This window comes from Apium graveolens, chromosome 11 (genome assembly GCF_009905375.1).
Source record: "Apium graveolens cultivar Ventura chromosome 11, ASM990537v1, whole genome shotgun sequence".
Taxonomy (NCBI): Eukaryota; Viridiplantae; Streptophyta; class Magnoliopsida; order Apiales; family Apiaceae; genus Apium; species Apium graveolens.
Window position 1 is genome coordinate 187,115,322 of NC_133657.1, and position 20,695 is coordinate 187,136,016.

General features: G+C 32.7%; 2 protein-coding genes across 2 annotated transcripts; one reads left to right on the top strand and one right to left on the bottom strand.

Annotated features, from left to right (window-relative positions):
- The first annotated feature begins 740 nt into the window (after window positions 1–740).
- Window positions 741–4,716, top strand: LOC141696773 (monocopper oxidase-like protein SKU5). Its single transcript, XM_074500898.1, has 10 exons — window positions 741–959; window positions 1,085–1,194; window positions 1,593–1,863; window positions 1,987–2,116; window positions 2,224–2,584; window positions 2,771–3,139; window positions 3,332–3,410; window positions 3,756–3,933; window positions 4,205–4,346; window positions 4,456–4,716. Exons 1-10 carry the CDS (start codon window positions 825–827, stop codon window positions 4,493–4,495), a joined length of 1,815 nt encoding a protein of 604 aa, XP_074356999.1. The 5' UTR covers window positions 741–824; the 3' UTR covers window positions 4,496–4,716.
- Window positions 4,717–5,189: 473 nt separating this feature from the next.
- LOC141697720 (uncharacterized) lies at window positions 5,190–6,591 on the bottom strand. The gene is made up of 2 exons (XM_074502226.1): window positions 6,472–6,591; window positions 5,190–6,344 (listed from the first exon to the last, which is right to left on the bottom strand). The coding sequence occupies exons 1-2, from the start codon at window positions 6,520–6,522 to the stop codon at window positions 5,643–5,645; spliced, it is 753 nt and encodes a 250-aa protein (XP_074358327.1). The 5' UTR covers window positions 6,523–6,591; the 3' UTR covers window positions 5,190–5,642.
- Window positions 6,592–20,695: the final 14,104 nt, after the last annotated feature.

Below are 20,695 nucleotides of genomic sequence, written 5' to 3' on the forward strand. Positions count from 1 at the left end.
TTAGTAGTAATACATGAAATTTGAAAATGATACATAAATATGTAAACCAAAATCCTGAATAAGTGGACACATAACAACTGAAAGAGAACAATTGACCATTTTGAACACAAAAAAGTAGGCTTAGAATAAGGTGTGACAATTGAAGAAAATTCACAGAAACAAACACTGAATTCAGTAGAGAAATAGCATTGGCATCAAGGTGAAAGAAATGTGGTTTACTTGTACATAATCAACACAATTTAGCAATCTTAAGTTTCGGTTAGTTTTGCAACATTACAATTTTGATTTTGAATTTCTTTTCCGGAGTTCAATTATTGGATGATCGAATTTTCTTCAACAATTTGTGGTACAACTATAAAACCGCGGGTTAAGGTTTTGGATGAGTTGATCATCGTGCTATAGACTACTTAAGGAGACACCGCATGCAAGTTTCTTGCGCAGTTAATTATTGGGGGACCAAAGAGAAACTTGACCCCATAGAGACTAAATTGTAGTTACATTGGCTATTGTATAAGCTTATGTTGGTTGGACTTTGGGGATGTAGCTGCATTGGTTACTACTGGCTGTGATCTTGTTGTAGTGTTCACAAGTTACAAAAACAGAAGGGCTTGGTGGCACTAAATAGCCAGCCAGCCAGGCTACAAAAACAAGAGGATCAACAAGAAAGTGAAAGAATATTTTTATTCTAACTTCATTATGTCCTTAAGTATATGTCATTTTTGACCAAAGTTTTAATTCTTTGCTTAATTCTTTCAATCCTTTAAGTGAAGGTTTCACAGTTTTAGATACTTGTACTTCTCTCTTGCCCTTCTTTGACCCTTGACATGGGGTTGGTTTATTGGGCAAGTTTTGTGTGTCACATACTTGTAGTATTAACAGTTAGCCATGGTGAGGATGTTTTTGAGGAATGGCATGTTGAAATCAACAATACAATTAAGCCACTGACGAAGGATCAACCGGTATGTTTTGAATGCATTTCAGTAGTTTCTGCTTGCTTTGATCAAGTCAGGTTTATTGATTCTGTTTTCTTTTCGATATCTTGTATCGTAATAGTAATCTTTCATCTGGTTTTTATTCTCTTTAGGTTATTACTGTCAATGGTTTGTTTCCTGGACCTCTCCTCAATGTCACAACAAATGATGATGTTCATGTTAATGTGTTTAATGATATGGATGAGCCTCTTCTTATGACATGGTGCGTTTCTCAGTTTGCTCCGTCTCATTTACCATTCAAATTTGTGTATAAGGTTGTTAATCAAAGTTTAATTTTCATTATGAGTGCTCTATCTCAATTACCATTCAAATATGTGTACAAGGTTGTTAATCAAAGTTTAATAATTGTTAAGAGTAGCGGAACGTCCACGTACATTACATCCTCCCCCTATCTTACTTTCGAGTGAGACATACGGAGAGTGCATTTGTGATGCACAATTGCACAATGTAAGGAAGATAGACATATGGCAGAAATATAGCAAATAGATACTGTAGACTTTAAAACAAAGAAAGAGTCCAGTAGTCCACTTTCAGATGAAAACAATGCAGACAGGACAAACATGTTAATACATTCTTAACAGATGACCTAATGTTTTATAGGAATGGAATACAACAAAGACTAAACTCATGGCAAGATGGAGTTTCTGGCACTAATTGTCAGATTCAGCCAAAGACAAACTGGACTTATGTTTTCCAAGTCAAGGACCAGATTGGAACCTTTTCCTATTTTCCATCCACAGGCTTCCACAAGGCCGGTGGCGGATATGGGCCGATTCGAGTCAATAATCGGATCGTTATCGACGTACCCTTTTCTACTCCCGAAGCTCAGTTTGATCTTCTCATTGGCGATTGGTATCAAAGAAGCTTCAAGGTAACTCATTTTCGACGTGAGTACATATTATGTTATTTTCGTTCCTTTATTTCTTGCTGCATTGAATTTTTAGAAACTCAGAACAAGGCCTTGGTGAATAATATTGCTGAAAACATGCAACAGGATATCCGATCCGAGTTGAAAAATCCTAATATGGCGTATGACACGCCTCCTGACAGGATTCTTATAAATGGCAAAGGACCTTATGGAGATCCGCATTTGAAAACCCATGAATCATTCAATGTTACAAAAGGTAATTATTGATAAAACAGTAACACCCTATCAAAGATTATTCAATAATTTCAATCTAGTTCATTTTTTTATGAGCATTGATCTTGTTGATTTTGTCAATGTGTACAGGTAAAACATATTTACTAAGATTATCCAACGTTGGGACAGTATGGAGCCTCAACTTTAGGATTCAAAATCATCAGATGGTGCTGGTTGAAACCGAAGGATCATACACAAATCAAATAACGCTGGATTCACTTGATGTGCATGTCGGGCAGTCTTACTCTGTTCTCGTCACAGCAGATGAAGATACTGCAGATTATTACATAGTGGCAACTCCAAAAATGGTGGATGTCACTGATCATAGTTCTCTTGAAGCCATTGCTGTGCTACATTATGAGAACTCCACTACAAATCCTACTGGTCCTATACCAAGGGGGCCTGACCCGTTTGATATGGGCATTTCACTGAATCAAGCAAAATCCATCAGGTAAATCATGTATAATAAGAATTCATTATATGTAACAATGATCTACTGTTTGAAGTAGGCTAATGTCGTGTACAATTTACCCTCTCGTGCTTTTCTGATGTGATACACTGAGTATGTTTCATTTGGTTTACTATAAAATTGTGTTATGTTTTAAGTTGGCAGTTGGCTAATAGTTTTAATTCACAGGTGGAACCTGACAACAGGAGCATCAAGACCAAACCCACAGGGAACGTTTAATGTTACAAATGTGACATTATCACAAACTTTTATTATAAATGCAAACATTGCTGAGATCAATGGAGATCCTCGTTACACTGTGAATAATGTTTCGTATATAATCCCGAGCACCCCACTAAAACTCGCTGATTATGTCAACAATGGTACTGGTGTTTATGAACTTGACAAATTTCCAATCTACGCGGATAATCCAAGTGCAGTAAATGGAACTTTTGTTCAAACGGGCAACCACAAAGGATGGGTAGAAATTGTGATCACGAATGAGCTACAAGTTTTGGATTCTTGGCATTTAGATGGATTTGGATTCTATGTTGTAGGGTAAGTGGAATGACCTGATCAGTTTCTGTAATGCTTGTCATTTTTTAGGAGTTAAGTCGGATAGGCAAGACAAAAATATAAACTGCAATTTAAACTAAAACTGAAGTATACGACGCAGCAATACAGAATTTATTAGATAAATATATGAACTTTCAATTGCATTTCATGTCTCTCACTTTGATAATTACTTAGGTTTGGTAATGGGAAGTGGAACCCTGGACTACGTTCAACTTACAATCTCTATGATCCTGTTGTCCGCTCTACTGTTCAGGTAACCTCTCTCATTCTCTCATTATGTAAAATGCAAACTTTAGATCATATCTAGCTTATGCATAATGCAATTATAATCATTCTATTGTATACAGACATCTCATATATAGACTGTTAATCTAAAAGATAAGCGACTGAGATCTTTAAATACATCAGTATCTCGCCATTTACAATAAGCTACAAATAACATTTCCAGAATGTTGGTAGTTGATCTTTTAAGTGATCGTCTGCTAAAAATATGGTTCAAAATGTCATGTGCATTCATATATGCATCTTCAATTTGTACATACGCGGACCATTTGCTTCAAGCATTTCCTGTGTGCACTAAGATAATTTTATTGAGCAGGTCTACCCAGGAGGATGGAGTGCAGTTTATGCTTATCTTGACAATCCAGGCATGTGGAATTTGAGGTCACAGAAACTGAAAAATTGGTACTTGGGCCAAGAGCTTTACGTAAGAGTTTATGATGCTGATCCAAACCCAATCAAAGAGAAATCTCCTCCTCAAAACCTATTATATTGTGGTAAGTATACACTCTTATTGCGTTTAATATAATTGGTTCTCACTTAGCTAATCAGGGGAAGTGTAGCTCCTTTGTACTTGACATACAAATTCAGATAACATTTTGAATTCTCTACTACTGCATTCCTCTCTTAGGGACCGTTGCTAGATCGTTACCCCTTTCTTACAAGTTGCAGCTTTGATACATCATACTTATAAAGAAAATTCTCTTGGAATATAAATTTGCTAAGATAACTCTTAACTAACAGTGAGTAACTGAATTTAATTTTCAGGTAAAATTGATCCTCCACCTCCACCACCCCCTTCGCCTCTACTTCCGCCTACACCTCCTTCCAGCCCGCAACCTCCTCAACCAGTACCAGTTCCGCCCCCTGGCTCTCCTAGCGGTGGTGCAGCAGCTTCACACATAACATGGTAACAATACATATTCCTTCTATTAAATATACTATATTTGACTATGCATTTTTTTAACACATTACTAAAATTTTCTGATTTTTCTTTCTCTCTGATTTGAAACTTGTAGGTTCCATATCCTATTGCTCTGCACACTTTTAGTACTCTGAAATGATTCAGAAATATATGATGCTGCTTGGAGTTTTTGTAATGCATGTTTGATGTCACTTGTAATTTATATGTATTAATTATGCTGAAGATTTTTTTTTTGACAAATATTAATGCTGAAGTTTGAGTTACTCTTGTAGGTTAAATAAGACATGTGAGTTCATTTTATAGAAATATATACATGAAAACCCCCTCTATAAAATTGATTTTCCTGTATCTTGTTCAAGTTAATTTTGATGAACTACAAGATTTCTTAACAAGGTCTGACACTTGTCCATCGCACTAACCACGACTTCAAAACAACTTTGAGATTGCTGAAGTACAGAACTAGCTTTGGTTGTTTGTTATGTTTTCCTGTTGTTTGATCACTTCAACCTTGATTTTCAAAAGGGCTATAGTTAATTTACTTTTTATTGACATTAAAATGAAGGTAATTAGATGCTATTTTAATGGCAGACACACATTATGCATGGTAGGTACACATCATAGAAATATAGAAATCTATGTCAAAAGTTTCCAACTGATCACTCATTGGTGTCATGTTATATTACATTATACCATACATAAAAAGCACCAAAACCATAATCATTCCTACCACAACTTTAATTGTACTATAGTACTAACTAATTTTCTTGCTTAAGATCATAAGCCAACATTATCACAACATATACCATAGCACTTTTGCACATTAAAATATCAAACATAATAATATTTGTATATACAGAATCATGATTCTCACACAGTTTTGGAGAATCATACCAAGATTCCCAAATTACAATATTAGTAAAATTAAAAGTTGATGAAGCATCTAATAAAAGAGCAAGCCATTGGAAAACTCTCTTAAGAACAACACAAAAAAAAGAGAAGAAAAATGACTGGAGTTGCTATAAGCTACAAGGCCTTGATTAGACACCTTTTCCTCTCTAATTTTAGTAGTTAGGATGTCTGATCATTCTAATACAAACTATCATACAAATTATAATTAAGTGCAAATTAATCATCACCTTTTCAACCTAGTTAACAGTTTGAAAGAGATGGATGATATTAGAACCCTCTCAGATTGACTAATTTCACTAAATAATTTCTTATTTAGCGGAAATAAGCCAGTTTGAGCGGGACGTAGTCTGCACAAGTAAAGTTGTAGTAGCACTACATGCTGGTCAATGAATATTGTTGAACAACTTTTTGATTCTTGGCACTTGGGAAAAAATCAAAGTCTTCACATTGAGCTAGGCTCCTCTTCTTACTGAACAAACAACCACTTGTACTTGAGTCCTTCTGCTGCATGAGCAAAGCTCCGGGCTTAGGGGGCTGCGACAAGATTGTTACAGGAGGAATTTCGACAGAGTTAAGTTGCGGAGGAGGATGCTGCCACTGTGGAAGTGGACCAGCTAGCAGAAGTGTTTGAAGAAGTGGCCCTGCTTCCATCACTGCCTGCAAGAATTTTCCATTCTCTGGCAATGTCTTTGTTATAACTAACTTGTGGGGCCCGTCTACGATCTCCGGTGGTGGCGCTAGAGATGGCTGCAGCTGTGCTAGTGGCGGAGGTGAGGTGGTAAAATTTTCATCGCAATTTGAAGAAGGGGAGTCTTCTGTTTTAGGTGCTTCAATATCTTCAATAGTGCTAGTTAGTGAAGATGTTTGCAGTAGTTGTTGCAGGTTAAAATTTTCGACACTGAGAATGTGGCATTTAGCTTGTGCATCATCTCTTTCTTGAATTGCTTTGATCAAGAGATTCTGAAGATGCATCATTTCATCTTCTTTTCTTGCAAGTTCCTCATGAGCAGATACAATTGTGTTTTCCAACTCCGAAGTGTTGTACATTAGAGAATGCTTCAACTCTTCTATACCCTAAATACAACCAAATGTGACATTTCATTAAAATCCAGCTTACTATATTATAATAACCGAAACATTAAATATGCCATAATGTATGAAAACCAAGAACATGAATAAAGTAGCTTGACTATATTCTTACCTCTTCTTGAAAGTAGCAAGCCCAACTCAAAGAGCCATATTCTTCCTCCATTGTGTTGTGAATTGTTTTGAGAGAGAGTGAAAATGAGAGTGAGATGTGAATATGTGTAAATAGACTATGTATTGTAGTGGTGGTTTTAAAGTAGTTTTTTTTTTAATAATTAGTTTGATCTTTAAAACTCTATTGTTTTCATAGGACAAGGGGTAGGACCAAAATACAAAAGGGCCAAAAGGATGAAAAGTGGCCAAGCTTGATAGTGCAAAATCTTTTTACTATTCAGATTCCAGGTAGAATAGGTAGTTATATGTAAATAAAAGCATAATGCACACTCTTGGGTGGAGGAAATTATGTTTTTTACATTTCATTTCATGTGATAAAACTGGCACCAATTATAGTAATTAAACAATTGATCAACAGAAAAAGAGGATTATACATACTAAGGGACATAGAGGGATAGAGGGGAAGGACATATTAGGGAACATGTAACTGATGGAGGATCCGGTAAGATTTTCATTCCGTTCTCTCTTTTTTTTACCCGAATTTTTTTTGTAAAAAAAGAGAAAATAAGAAAAAGACATATTAGATATATTTAAGAAATAGTGTGAGAAGATTTTTCTAGATCCTTCTAATTTTGGGGAAAAAGTTTCTGAAAAAAATAATGAAATTTTTTTTCTTGTATCATTTATTTTCTCTCACGAAAAAACTAGTAAGCACCTCTCTCATAGAAAATTTTAAAATTTTCTTCTTTTTTTTCTCTTCATTTCTTGTCTTCTTTTTTACTCAAAGAAAAATGTCGCGGGAATTCAGTTAAGTCCGAGTCATCTGAGTCTAATTCGGGGTCAGTACTCAATTTTGTTATAACCATGTCATTTTAAGGTACTCAATTTTATTAAGCACTGAAAATAAAAGTGTACATTTGTCAAAGGGCTCGCAGTTTGATTTTACATTTTGCGAACAATATCACGCTATCAGCTTCTTCTGTTCATATGAAAGATGAAAGAAATGCAAATAAATTCTCCGTCACAAAATTAAAGTAGATTAGCATTGAAATGATTAAAGTCCCACTTGTGCAGTGACTTTTTTTTTTATTTTCTGTAACTGCTATTTTTGTTTTCGCTTTTTTACAAACCATAAAAAACATCAAATTGTGTAGCATTTTTAGCCAAGTACGTAGTAATAATTTTTTTCTTGAAATTACATATTTTTAGTTTAGCATTTCGTCTTAATTGACTGTAAATAAAATAGCAGATAAAAGGGAAAAAAATATTTATTGATAAACATTATTTTTCAAATAATTATTAAAATAATTTTTGAAAATAAAAAAGATTTTAAAATATCCCGTGAAAGACCGGTTGAAAGGTGACTTGTTGTCGTGCATGTTGGGGGATAAGGCAACTATAGACTTCGTATTGTACGGTATCCCACCCGTGTGTGTTGGTATGGAAATGAGTATTATAGGATGACAAAGGACTCGTATACATACAGGTTTCCGGATATTTTTTACACATTTCAACTGAAACTTCAGTTTTTTGGCTCAGTTATTCAAATTGTTCTAAAAGTGGCACAGAACGCCACTTCCTCCGGGGTTCAACCCAAGAAGCCCAGAATAAGTGGCGTTCTGGGATTTTTCCTTTTTTTTTGATTTTTTTTCCTCCCGGATTGAATTGCAGTTGGGTTGAATTGTTTGTAAGTAGGAAATATGTAATGAAGACCTTGTTTTGAGTCTTCATATTAAATTGGAAAAAAATTATTTTGGTGTAATTTTTTGTTGGGTAGTCATGCAAGCCTATATGTAGTACGTAATTTTTGTTTTTTATAAAAAAAGTGTATGTATGACTTTTTGTGCCCTCAAAAAGGGTACCTTGGTAGTCGGCAATGAAAATATTCAACAAAGACCTAGTTTTGAGTCCTAATATTAAATTAGAAAAAAGCATTTTGGTGTAAATTTTTTTATTGGGGAGTCATGCAAGCCTATTTATAGTACGTAATTTTTGTTTTTTTAAAAAAAGTGTAAATATGACCTTTTGCGGCTTCAAAAAAGGGTACCTTACGAGTCAGCAAAGAAATGTTTTTATGAAAGGGTAGTTTGATTTTTTTTTTTGCTGTAATAGAAAACAATAACATCTTTTAGTAAAAGTAACAATATGAAATCGACTTGTCAACTTTTAGAAGTCTGAATCTTCAGACAAATATGAAAAGTTAAATTACGTACTGTGTGTACGTAAAGGAAATGCAGATTTCCTAAATTCACGGGAGTAGACACATGCAAATTTTTGAAATGATTTGATAAGTCAACTTTTGTTTTGAAATGAATGACAGAGGTGAATAATTTCATTTTAAAATTTATAGGGTCAATAATATCAATTATTTTCATATTCGTAACTGCACAACCTAATATTACATATTGACCATGTAAAATTATGCCTATAAATAGCTGCAAAACTATAAGCCATCAACTAAATTTCCCCATTTGTAGTATATTAGTTTCTAAATTTTGAGGCTGCTACAGTCAGGTCATGGATAAGGGCAAGGGACACGCTAGTTCTGATATTCATGATTACGGGGAAGTTAGTTGGTATAAATGGACTAAATCTCAAGCACGGGATGAAGCTCAACGAGCAGAAATTTGGCAGGTCAAACAATTTATGAGAAGAATGCGAGGTATACGGGCCGCACAAGGGCATGCGGTACGTGATAATGAACAATTCGTTGGCTATGGGGAAATGCACTTGAAGTTTATGAAATCATCGATCGAGTATGAAGAAAACATTAATAAGAATTTCAACTTTGGTCACATTTCAAAGGAGGAACATGAGTATGAGTTAAATGAAATGTCTCGACATTACCACTTCATGGAGGACGAGCTTGAGATGAGAAAAAAGGAGTACGAGGATGTGTATGCAAAACGTAGGGCTGAAAGGATACGTGAAGAGTACAAGGAGTGGGATGAAAAATATGCGAAATATATCGTCAAACTTGGGGATTTTTCTCAAGGACACGATGATGTTGGTATGACTACAACTATATGTCATGGAAATCAGGGGTCCCCACGCATTGCCATCGCGTGATACTCGGTCGAGTACGTACGCCTCGACCCACGGATATGGGGAGAGAGGTCATATGCATACATCCCCTCACATACAAGAGGATGAGGACGTTGATGATGAGTTTGATTAGTACGTAGTTAATCTTGCGGATGACTAAAAAAATTGAGAGTTTCATTCATTTTCCAACTTTCAGCTATAATGTATTTCTCTTATTATATGTTTACATAATCAATGTTCCCTTGCAATGTAATTTATTCCCAAGATGAATGGAAAATGCACTCGTTATTGCATTTTTTTGTTTACTACTTTACAGAAATATTTGTACTAATTGTGATAATATTTCCAAAGTTGATGACATTTTTAGAAGTGATTGTAAATTTATTTTTGGAAAAAGTTTGTTCCACGTATTAGTATTTTTGGAAAAGTAAGTAGCACGTGAATCTTACAGGCATGTATTATTACTTGTTGGTAAATTTATGAGTTTTGACTACTCAGAAATGGAAGTATAAGATGATGATAAGGAAAATGACAAGGAAATGAGTTAGGTATCCCGTGAATACACAGTAGAAAGCACATGCAACAGTTTGACTAAAGTTTTCACTTTTTAGAGATGAAAGTTAAAGAAGTTAATTTTACGAATTCCAGTCTGCAACTGCAAAGTTGGAAGGGTCCTCCACAGATAGGTAGCCACATGCAGACTGCAAGAAAGTAATTGAGTAGTCTTGTCAAATGCAGTAGAAGTTGTAAAAGTTATATGATGTGACAAATGAATATTAACTGTTTCGAAGCAGTATGGGACGTGAATGTTACAAGCATGTCTACTTAATTTGTGTGGCCTTTCATCCTGTTTATTATGTAAATATGATGTTGTTCGGAAGTTAATATTGTATACTAATAGAAGAGCAATGAGCTACACTCCTGGTGATATTATTCGAGCTACTAGTCGGAAATGGTTTTGTGATAACGGATTTAGATATTCAATTGATCCAAATTTATGTTACTCAAGAGGTTCAGTAATCACGATGTATAGGGAGTGGGAATGGCATGTAGGATGTTTGCAAATATGTGTAGTCAAATGTCAAGAACATGGAGTGTGAGTAACTAAACAACGCGCCATATACATACAGCGAGACACCGCTCAACAACCGGAACTAGCTTTATTCCGTGCAAGAGAGGAAGAGAATCGAATGAGAATGCGTTTAAACCGGATGGATCTACAAAAAAAATGTAGGGAGTTTGCTGAAGATGGTGACCATCATAGCGCAATAATGTATCATCATTTCGCTACGAGTCCCGACTATATTTCCGATTCCTACTTGTCCGATGATGAGTAATATTTCTGAATATTATATTTTGATAGTGTAATTTATTATTTTGAGCTTTTAAAATTATTATTTTATATTTCTGAATGATTTGACTACTCAGATAGTGTGTGAGTGTTTATGATAAATTTAGTATGAAGTACTGTACAAATGTAATGTGACATAGTTGTTAGCATGCCCTATAAATGTCTTGGTCATTTCAATTGGAAAGCATAAAATGGATAAGGGTAAAAAAAAGAGCATCGCCAATCACATCTAAGTCCATTTGGCGTCAGCTTAGTATCGCGAAATGTATCGGTCGCGGAAAGAAAATGAAAGAAGATGAGAGTGGCAGAAAGAAGAAGAAGTGCGTGAATCAAAACATTTTGGGCGAGATAAAAGCTGATAAAGAAAAGCTCTGAAAGGCTTACAATGATCGGTCCCTACCGGAGGACGAACGCATCCATCAGATCGATGAAGTGTATAAAAAATATGACAAAATGAAAATCAACCTGATTGAAAGAGAAGATAGTGAAATTATATGGTATGTTGAAGGTCATCAGGCCTGGCGTGACGTTGGAGAAGATGCAGATGAAGTTGTGGAGAGTGCAGGAACTGATGAGGAATAATATATTGTAAACCTTACAGATTTTTAAATTCTTTGTGATGTTTGTTGTATAATTTTAGTAACAATTTGAACGCCTAATTGGAATGTTTATTTTGAATGGGATAAACCTGATAGTAGTTCCACATTTTGAAGCTCGAATGGACAACACAATAACCAACTTTTGCATGTAATGTTCGAAATAGCAAGATAGAAAACTTAGATTATACAAATGACAATGGTAGTACAACATTTGAAATGAAGCTAAGAAAATGCAATGAAGCTAAGAAACGAGCAAGTAGAAGTTCACGTTGTTAAGTGTGGACGCTCTGGGCATTTCTTTCTACGCTTGGTGTGACCTTCTTGGTTGCATACACTACATTTCTTTCCTGACCGCGGACCATCAATCTCCGTCGGATCCACACCGATTTCCCCTTATCTCCACGTTTTTGCTTAAGTTTCTTCAATGATTCATCCGCTACTAACTTTCCATACCCCTGCCAAAGTGGGGGTAATTCATAGTTCCAGTATTCGGTTGGTTGCACTGGATAAATAATTGGTCGGTACAAGTTCTCCATTGTCTGGTGTTTATGGCAATTTTCAATGAAATGATCCCAACTCAGTCCATGTCTTATACAACCAGCCATTGTGTGAGAGCAAATCATGTGATGCGTCGCCAATTTTCCACACGTGCATGTACGGTCGTAAAAACAGTGAAAAAGTTAAAGTGGAATGACACTTTCAAACAGTACATGACAAGTCAAATCCTATACATGACATAAAGAGGAAAAGATAAGGCTTTGTATGTAAAGTAATTGCATGTACAGAGTTTCCCAGTCACTTTTCACCATATAATGATTCCATAATTTTGAAAATAATGCTGGTGAGAGCAACAATGACAAGTCACAATCAAGTTTTAAATATGAACTATACTTGTATAGTATGTTTAGCACGTGAACTGTCTTTCAAAGTACCTCATGTCTTCTTTACCAAATCACTTATAAATAGAGAGTTACAACCTCATGAAGTCACACCCATCAAAAGTAATTATGTCTTCACTCCCAAATTTGGATTATTATATTTATGAAAAATTAGCTGTTGTAGCGCACTACTGGAAGGGTATTGGCGCAAGAAGGTAATTTATCAAATATCCCGACAGTGCTTGCATTTACGAACGTTGGATCGAAGAGCCGCTTGAACCCCGTACAATATTTCTCATTAAAATTCTTAGGGAAGAAATTACCACAGAGAATTTAGCCCACTCTGCAGAAATCCGCGAGTTGCAGCGTGAACTTGAGGAGTCAACGAGGGTATTGCAGAAAATGAAGGCGTTCATCGAGTCCCAAACCTGGAACATCAATGAGGATGATTATGACTCCGATGATGCAGATGACTGATCCGGTTCATATATTGTTGCCTCTTAATATTTGTATTATTGCATCGTACTCATTTTTATTCATATATCGTCTTATTATTCTGTGTCGTCTTATTATTCATATATCCATATTATTCATATGTCATAGAATTTATGTTTCAAGTCAAATATTCATTATCAGCAAATTAGTTCATATCAAATATAAGGTCTCGTCAACAAAAAATATTCCCTCATGATACACTATTGTATTAAACTAAAACATTACAAAAAGAATTTTAAAATAAAAGTAAAATTTACGTACTACAAATAAGTTTACATCACTAGTCAACAGAAAAAAACTGAACCAAAATAATTTTCTAGGAATTAATTATGAGATTTGCTAAACATGCCCCCACGTAACAATTGCACACTCGAGTACCTTGGCACCCTTTTCAAAGCCAAAAAATTCATATATAAACTATAATTTTTAAAAATAAAAAATACCTATTAAAAAAGGCTTGCATGACTATCAAAGAAAAAAAATCACCAAAACAATTTTTTTCCAATTTAATATTAAGACCCAAAAATAGGTCTTCAAAGTTGATTTTAGTCTTATAAACTTAGCAACCTTTTACACCAACTGCAATTCAATCCGGGGAGGAAAGGAAAAAAGGAAAAAAAAAAAAAGAAAAACCCCAGAACGCCACTTCTTCTGGGCCTCGGGGGTTGAACCCCGGAGTAAGTGGCGTTCTGTGCCAATTATGGAAAAATTTGAATAGATGTGCTAAATAACTGAAGTTTCAGTTCAAACATGACAAAAATATTCGGGAGCCCTCGTATACAATCACTAAAATCCGGAGTTATTAAGTCGTTTTCTATTTTTTTATTAAGATTTTTTTATTAAAAATAAACACATGTTTCATATTATTTTTTCTAATGAGCAGTGTTTACCCCAAAAGACTTACTTAAATTTTTTATCAAATAATATAATTAATACGTGATATATTTTGATTTTTGGTCATATATTTATATGCGTGGGGTTCCATAATATTTTTTAAAAATTTGTTATTTATTATGTGACACATCAGCATTTTAAGAAATTTTTGGGGAAAAAAATAGGAAACATAGTTCTCTATTTTTGAAATGTATATAATAGTCTGTACAAGAAGTTTCTTTTATTGAATAAAATTATATTTTATAGAATAAAATTATTAATTAAACAATGTGACATGCAAAGATATACTCAAATAAATTATAAACCAGTTTAATTTTAAGTATGATAAGAATTTGAGTCTTGGAGCATTTTTAATATTTCAATAATGTCTGTGTTAAACTATAACATGACATGATGTGGCATATCATTTCTGTTAGCCCTCTGTTAAGTGAGATGGTGATAATCAAATTGATCAATTTTGACACTCTCTCACAATAAAAATAATGACACTAGTTGATAATCCCAAATCACCCCGGGATCCCTTCTTTTTTGAATTCGGACTCAAACTCCGTTTGGACAGAAATAATGGCGGCGTGCGGTATAGCTGTAAGGTAGGAACCTACAAAACAAAATCGGAGGGTGTGAGAATAAAAAAGGGTTTTGAAGGAGAAGGGGTAAAACGGGAATTATACGAATATATTGTGGTATGTGTATATATGTGTATATATCAGAGATGAAATAACCCCTAATACCCCTTTTATTCAACCTTTAATAGGCTTTCCACTAGGGTTTAGGGGTTTGTACATTTGGATATGGACCGTAGACTGTAGGACGTGTGAACGTCCGTGATGAGCTGGTATACTATTGAATCTGAACCGTAGAAACGTTCTGGATCCGGGTAACTTGGACGGTGGTGATTTTGTCACGTGTCCTGGGGTGTTCTAGGGTTATTGCTAAACGAACCCTGTACTCATACTATTGGGTCCAGGGATCTTATTAATGAGCCTATATTATTATGGGCTATCACTAATAAAGATGTAAAGAAATGTATCTTCATTTTAAATTATATTTTTAAAATGAATAGATTGGTAACTTTAAATGCTAATTATTTGAATTTTTATAAAAATGATACCAAAATAATGATCAAAGAAAGAGATAACAATATATTACTTTCTATCACCTTGTTGGTTAAATTCGATAAACTAATTTAAAAAAAAAAGATAATAACATATTACTATTATTAATAAACATATACGTGAAGTTGAGTATCCTTTCTTATCCTTTTTTTTGACAAATATGGCTTATAGCCTTATAAATGAGTATATGTTCTCAGAAATTCTCGGGGTGAGCGCGGATCGAACCCAGGATCTTGGACGACAGAGGATAAGCTCTTAACCACTTGAGCTATCCAACCGTGCTCATCCTTTCTTATCATTAGTTGCAAGGGCGAACTAGTTTCTGAATTTCGAGATATTAAATATTTTTTTTTAATTTTTTATTAATTGATAGCACACGCTCATACTAGGGACCTCCCACGAGGGGTACAAGACCTCAACATTGCGTTAATATTTTTTTCAAAATTTTAATTCCAGCGGGACTATGTAACTATGTAGCCGAAGAACGGCTCCACAAAGTATGAAAACGGGAGAATGTTATCCAATAGGTGGGAGCCAACATGATTTGAGTGTGGGGCCAAGTGTAAAACGCGTGCGTGGGTGAAGAAGAATTCCCTCCAAAAATAGTGTTGATTTTTTAAAACGGTAACAATGAATTGGATGCCGTTATTCTTTTTCCCTCCAAATTACTACTTTGTTCCCTCTAAATTAAAGTCCCGTCCAAATTACCCCACCATAAACCTGCAAGCATCTAGTTGGTTAGTAATAAGCTACTATAGCAAGTTTTATTGAAAATAATACATCATATAATAGTTTATAGCAACGCCAACTTTCCTCCTAGAATGTAGACCGTCTAATTTGATTCGGTTGGGGTAAAAATAACAAAACTGTGAATTAAAGTTTTTCAATATCTTCGTTTATAACTAAACAATTTGGTATACAAAAATCAACCAAATTCACTTACATAATTATGGTTAGTTGAATTGCTCAAATAGTCAAAAAAAACTAACTTAATAGATATTGCACATATAAAATTATAAGATTTTATAAAAGAAATTTAATAAGCTTAAAAATTCAATAAGATTAAATGACAGATAAATTAAATAATCTGGTGACATATTACAAAAAAAAGTAATCCTGAAATATAAAAATTGATGCAGAATTAGGCTAAGTCCAAGTTCCAATACTTGTATAATTTTATTTATAAGTACATTTTCAATATTTTCTAAAAATATATTATTATATAATATGTTGTTGCTGTTGAATTTTCGGAATTTTTTTTTTATCGTAGGTAACCCGCAACCGCTACCCTTCGGGTGCGCACTGGGTAAACCCTACGGGCTCACGCAATAGCCTGCAAACCACGTGAACCAAGGTAAATCGCATTTAAGCGACATGCTCTGACTCAGGAGACATAATCATAAATTCTCCTCCCGTGGGATTCGAACATGTGACCAAGAGGACAATTTTCCTCTCTTTAACCAACTGAGTCAACCCTTGCAGGCATGAAAATTTTAAATTAATGAATTCGTAATTAAATCGTAGTAGATTAACTGTTATTTAAAATTACATCAACGACGATCCCCAGTTTGCGATTATCCATAATATACAAATTTATTGTGGGTGATTTTACGGTTATTACGGCTAATCGGATTAAATATTCAGCCTTGTTTTCAAGTAATCCGATAGCTAAAATAAGCGTTGCCTAACTATAAATTATTACCATGTCTTGTTATTATAAATTGGTATATATATTTTGTGCACAAATAATGTGATATAAAAACACAAAAAACGTTAAAAGTAAACTAAAAAGTTATTTCACTTAAATTAAATATTCCTTTCTTCTTATCGGCAGCCTTTTGTTTATACTTTTCTTGATCTACGATGTTATTATCATATTGGGGACTTTAATATTGTGGTCCGTCAAAATAATACACAGTCACGACTCAAAATGTCAAATCAAATTATAGACGTCTGTGTAATAAATTATTTATACTTGGAAGCCACCGAGGTCTGGGAGGGGGAGTGCTAAATGTAAACTCATACACAATCTTTTTGTTCGTTTGGGTAATAAATGTAAGAATGCTGCAAATTTTAAATGATTTTTGACCTGAAATTAGAAAACATGTTTGAGTAATAAATTAGAGTATAATCCAAAATTTAAAAACATTTTAAAGCTAGAATTTGGTACGAGCTATTTTTTGTACCACTTTTTTTTAACAAAAAAAGCTAATCCAATTTTTTTATACACCTTTACATACAAAGGTACATGACTTTTATTCTAATCAATTTGTAGTTTATACATGTCTCAAAACTTATACGAAAACCCGTATTAACTAAAATTCTGAAATATCCTATAATAATAATAATAATAATAATAATAATAATAATATTCTTGCAAGTATAGCACGTAAATTTTAGCTAAACCGTTTATCTAACTGAAAATGATTTAGGCAGTAATTATTTTACGTTTACAGGATGTTGGGTATTTGAGAAACAGAGTAATGAAATGAACATGTACCGTTAATATAGTTATTATAGTTGATGTGTTTATTGCTTCCTTTATCTCTGGAGGAACATATCTTAAATTTTACTCTATCTTATAAGAGGATTAAGAAGCATAATCATATCTAGTATATTAGTGTAATTCCAACATCCTCTTTTAATTTCTTTACAAATAATATATTTCTACCGTTTTTGTTCAAAAGAAAATATATAAGGACAGAGTGGTGCCTGAGTTTTAGAGGGCCCTCTGCAAAATTTTAAAAAAATGCTCAATAAATTTATTTATTTTTAAAATACATGAAATAATAAAAAAAACATGTAAATTATAAAAGTAATATAACAATTAAAAGGCATAAATTAAACATATTACATAATGAAAATTAACAGAATTGTAAAATAATAAAACAAGTAAATATATGATATAAATTATCATAAAATCGTCATTCTAGGTTCTAACTTTTTTAAGCATACTTTTTTTTGCTAAATTTTTTAAGCATACTTACTCTTAATAATTTAATAATCAACATTTTCTCGCAAATTATTAAATTTTAGAAATTGGAAATTTATCTAAAAATAATATATATATATATATATATAAATTTGTATGTACGACTGTTTAAATTTGTATAAATCTATTCTCTTATTTTTTTATATTTAAAACATAATCATTACTTGAATGATCGAGCAAGTGAGAAAAAAAAAAGTTAGCTAGTATACATAGTTAAATTACTAATTTTAATGAAATCATTGAAATTGGTAATTAAACGGGGAGTTTATTTTGTTAGAAGTGTAAGGAGGGCACTGATAACAATTTTTGATATAAGTATTTATTTATATTAATATGGTTTTTTATATTATGTTTCTAGAATTTATTTAACTTATTCAAGAAAACAATAAATATTATGTTGGTGTATAATACTATATCTCTAACGTTTTTTTTTCATTTACATTTTTTATCATTAAAACTATATTTCTAAATTTTTTACTATTTTTTTTATTTAAACTATACATACACTTACATAAAAAATGTGTCCTAGAGTAATTGAGGTCCATGTTCCGTCGAACACCGCGCACACCCTCAGGCACAACTCTATATAAAGAAATGGTCAAATATAAACCAACCTTATACCAATGACAACCACTAATTTTATAGCTTGAATATGAATATTCACCACACAAATTTTATCCAATCTCTTCTCTCTCCTCTCTTCAATTTCAACTGTTACCTCTCACGTAAATATTTTTGTATCCGTTTTTAATTTAATTTTGTCTATTAATCGATAATCTTTTTTTAAAATATGACTTCACTATATTTTTTTCCATCTCCCAACGATTAATTGGCATACCATACTTGCTATATTTCGACGATAAATCACTATTTATACTTAACATAATCACTAAACCGGAATTACTATAATTTCATAATTTTCTTAATTTTAGTGATTCTCATAAGCATAATTAGTGAGTTATCGCCTTTTTCATGTAGCACACCTTTCTTTTGGTGTCTCATCTCTCTCCCCCATCATACACCATTAATCTCCTACTACACATTTTTACCTTTTACACACAAACTACTAATTTAGTGAATAACATGTGTAATATAGTATTTTTTTTCTTTTTCACTATCCTCCTCTTCCACTTGTTCATTTTGGTTTCTTATTTGGTTCTTTCTCTTGAAATTGATCTTGACTTTCTTGTATTTCAGTTTCTTCAAATTCCATTTTCTCTTCAAACATCTTTTGAATTGTGTGTTTTGTCTGTTAACAAAATTTAATAATTCAAGATTTAGAAATTACTATCTAAAATTTAAATTGGAACTTAATTTAATAGTTTTTAATTTTTTAGGGTTACCAATTCATTAAATATATTTTAAAAATATTTAGCTCTTTCTAATAATAAGAAATTAGTTGATAAACATTCCATCTATTTAGGGTTTGTGGCCTTTAGGCTACACCCTAAACCCTAACTTAGTCTAGGGTTTAGGGTCTTTAGACCCTAAACCCTAGAAACCGGACCGTGTAAATAGTGATTTTTATGTACAATATAGTGATTACTATGTGTAATTTGGTGTTTACTATGTACATTTTAGTGATTGTCGTCATACGATTTAGTGATTGAAGAGTATATCAGTGTGAATACCATACTCACATCAACGCTTTGTCTCCCCCTTTTTAATTTCTTTTTCTGCTATCGGACCTTTTCCTGTGTTTTTTCCATTTATTTATTTGAACTATAGCCCACATAAGTGGACCAAACCCAACAAAGTTCAATATTTCTCTCTGTTCCTTTTATATTATTAGTTAAATTAGCTAAATTTTAGTGATTCTCGTAAGTATAATTAGTGATTTATTGCTGGAATATAATATACATGGTATTTATATTGATCGTTGAAGCATGTACAAAAATACAGTGAAGTCAATTTATTTATTTTTAAAACTCGTTGAATGACAGAAAAAATTAATTTAAAAATGGAGGAAATTAGGTGCGTTGTATAACAGGCTGCATGTAAGAGTTATGTGTGGGGTTGTGTATTTATGCATAATATCACGACTAGAACTACTAATAAAGGAGTGTATTGGACTAATAAAAGGATCTGAATGTTCAGATAAATTTTAATGGGCCGAGCCTTAGTTTCTAGTGTTTATTTTAAGGTGGTTTTTATTTGAATAGCCTTATATATATATCTACCGTTTTAATTAATTTGTCCAAATTAACTTTTATTTATAATTAAGAAGATTTATCACATATTTTCGTTCATTAAATAATTTGAGATAAAGAGAATAATTAAAAATTGACTATCAAATTTTTAAAAGATGAAATTAAATATTTTCTCTAACAATGATCCTTCAATTGACTACCTATTTATTTTATAATAGTTAACTATATATAATAATTACTAAAGTTAATAAAGTTTAATGTAGGGAAAAGAAGGAAATAATATAATACTCCATCTATTTTTTAATATATGATGTTTGACTTTTGTGGCACACATGTTTAGGAGGTTTGACCATATATTTAAAATATTTTTTTTAAAAAAAATTATTTTGTGAATAAAAATTTTGATCTCACATTTTTATTCAAAAAAAATTTAAATATAATAATTTTAGGTATATGGTCAATCATATGTGTGCCAAAAAATTAAATATTATATATCAAAAAACTGAGGGATTAATGATTTAGGAGAGATGATCCCCTCCCACGCATTTTAAGTTCTTAACAATAGAGCCACAAAGAGTTTCTTATTTTTAACTTTAATTTTTTAAAATTTGATTAAAAAGTTATTTTAAGGATGTTAGAGTTGCTCCTAGCCGTCCAAAATCTAGTAGAATAATTAATATGTTCCTCATCATCTTATATGTTTCTT

What these genes read in the sequence shown, in the direction of transcription:
- LOC141697720 (XM_074502226.1), bottom strand. Translation starts at nt 6,522, where the DNA reads ATGGAGGAAGAATATGGCTCTTTGAGTTGGGCTTGCTACTTTCAAGAA. An exon ending in CTTGCTACTTTCAAGAAGAG is followed by an intron (nt 6,345 to 6,471) that starts GTAAGAATATAG and finishes GGTTGTATTTAG; the next exon opens with GGTATAGAAGAGTTGAAGCA.
- LOC141696773 (XM_074500898.1), top strand. Translation starts at nt 825, where the DNA reads ATGGGGTTGGTTTATTGGGCAAGTTTTGTGTGTCACATACTTGTAGTA. An exon ending in TTTGGATTCTATGTTGTAGG is followed by an intron (nt 3,140 to 3,331) that starts GTAAGTGGAATG and finishes ATAATTACTTAG; the next exon opens with GTTTGGTAATGGGAAGTGGA. An exon ending in GCAGCTTCACACATAACATG is followed by an intron (nt 4,347 to 4,455) that starts GTAACAATACAT and finishes TGAAACTTGTAG; the next exon opens with GTTCCATATCCTATTGCTCT.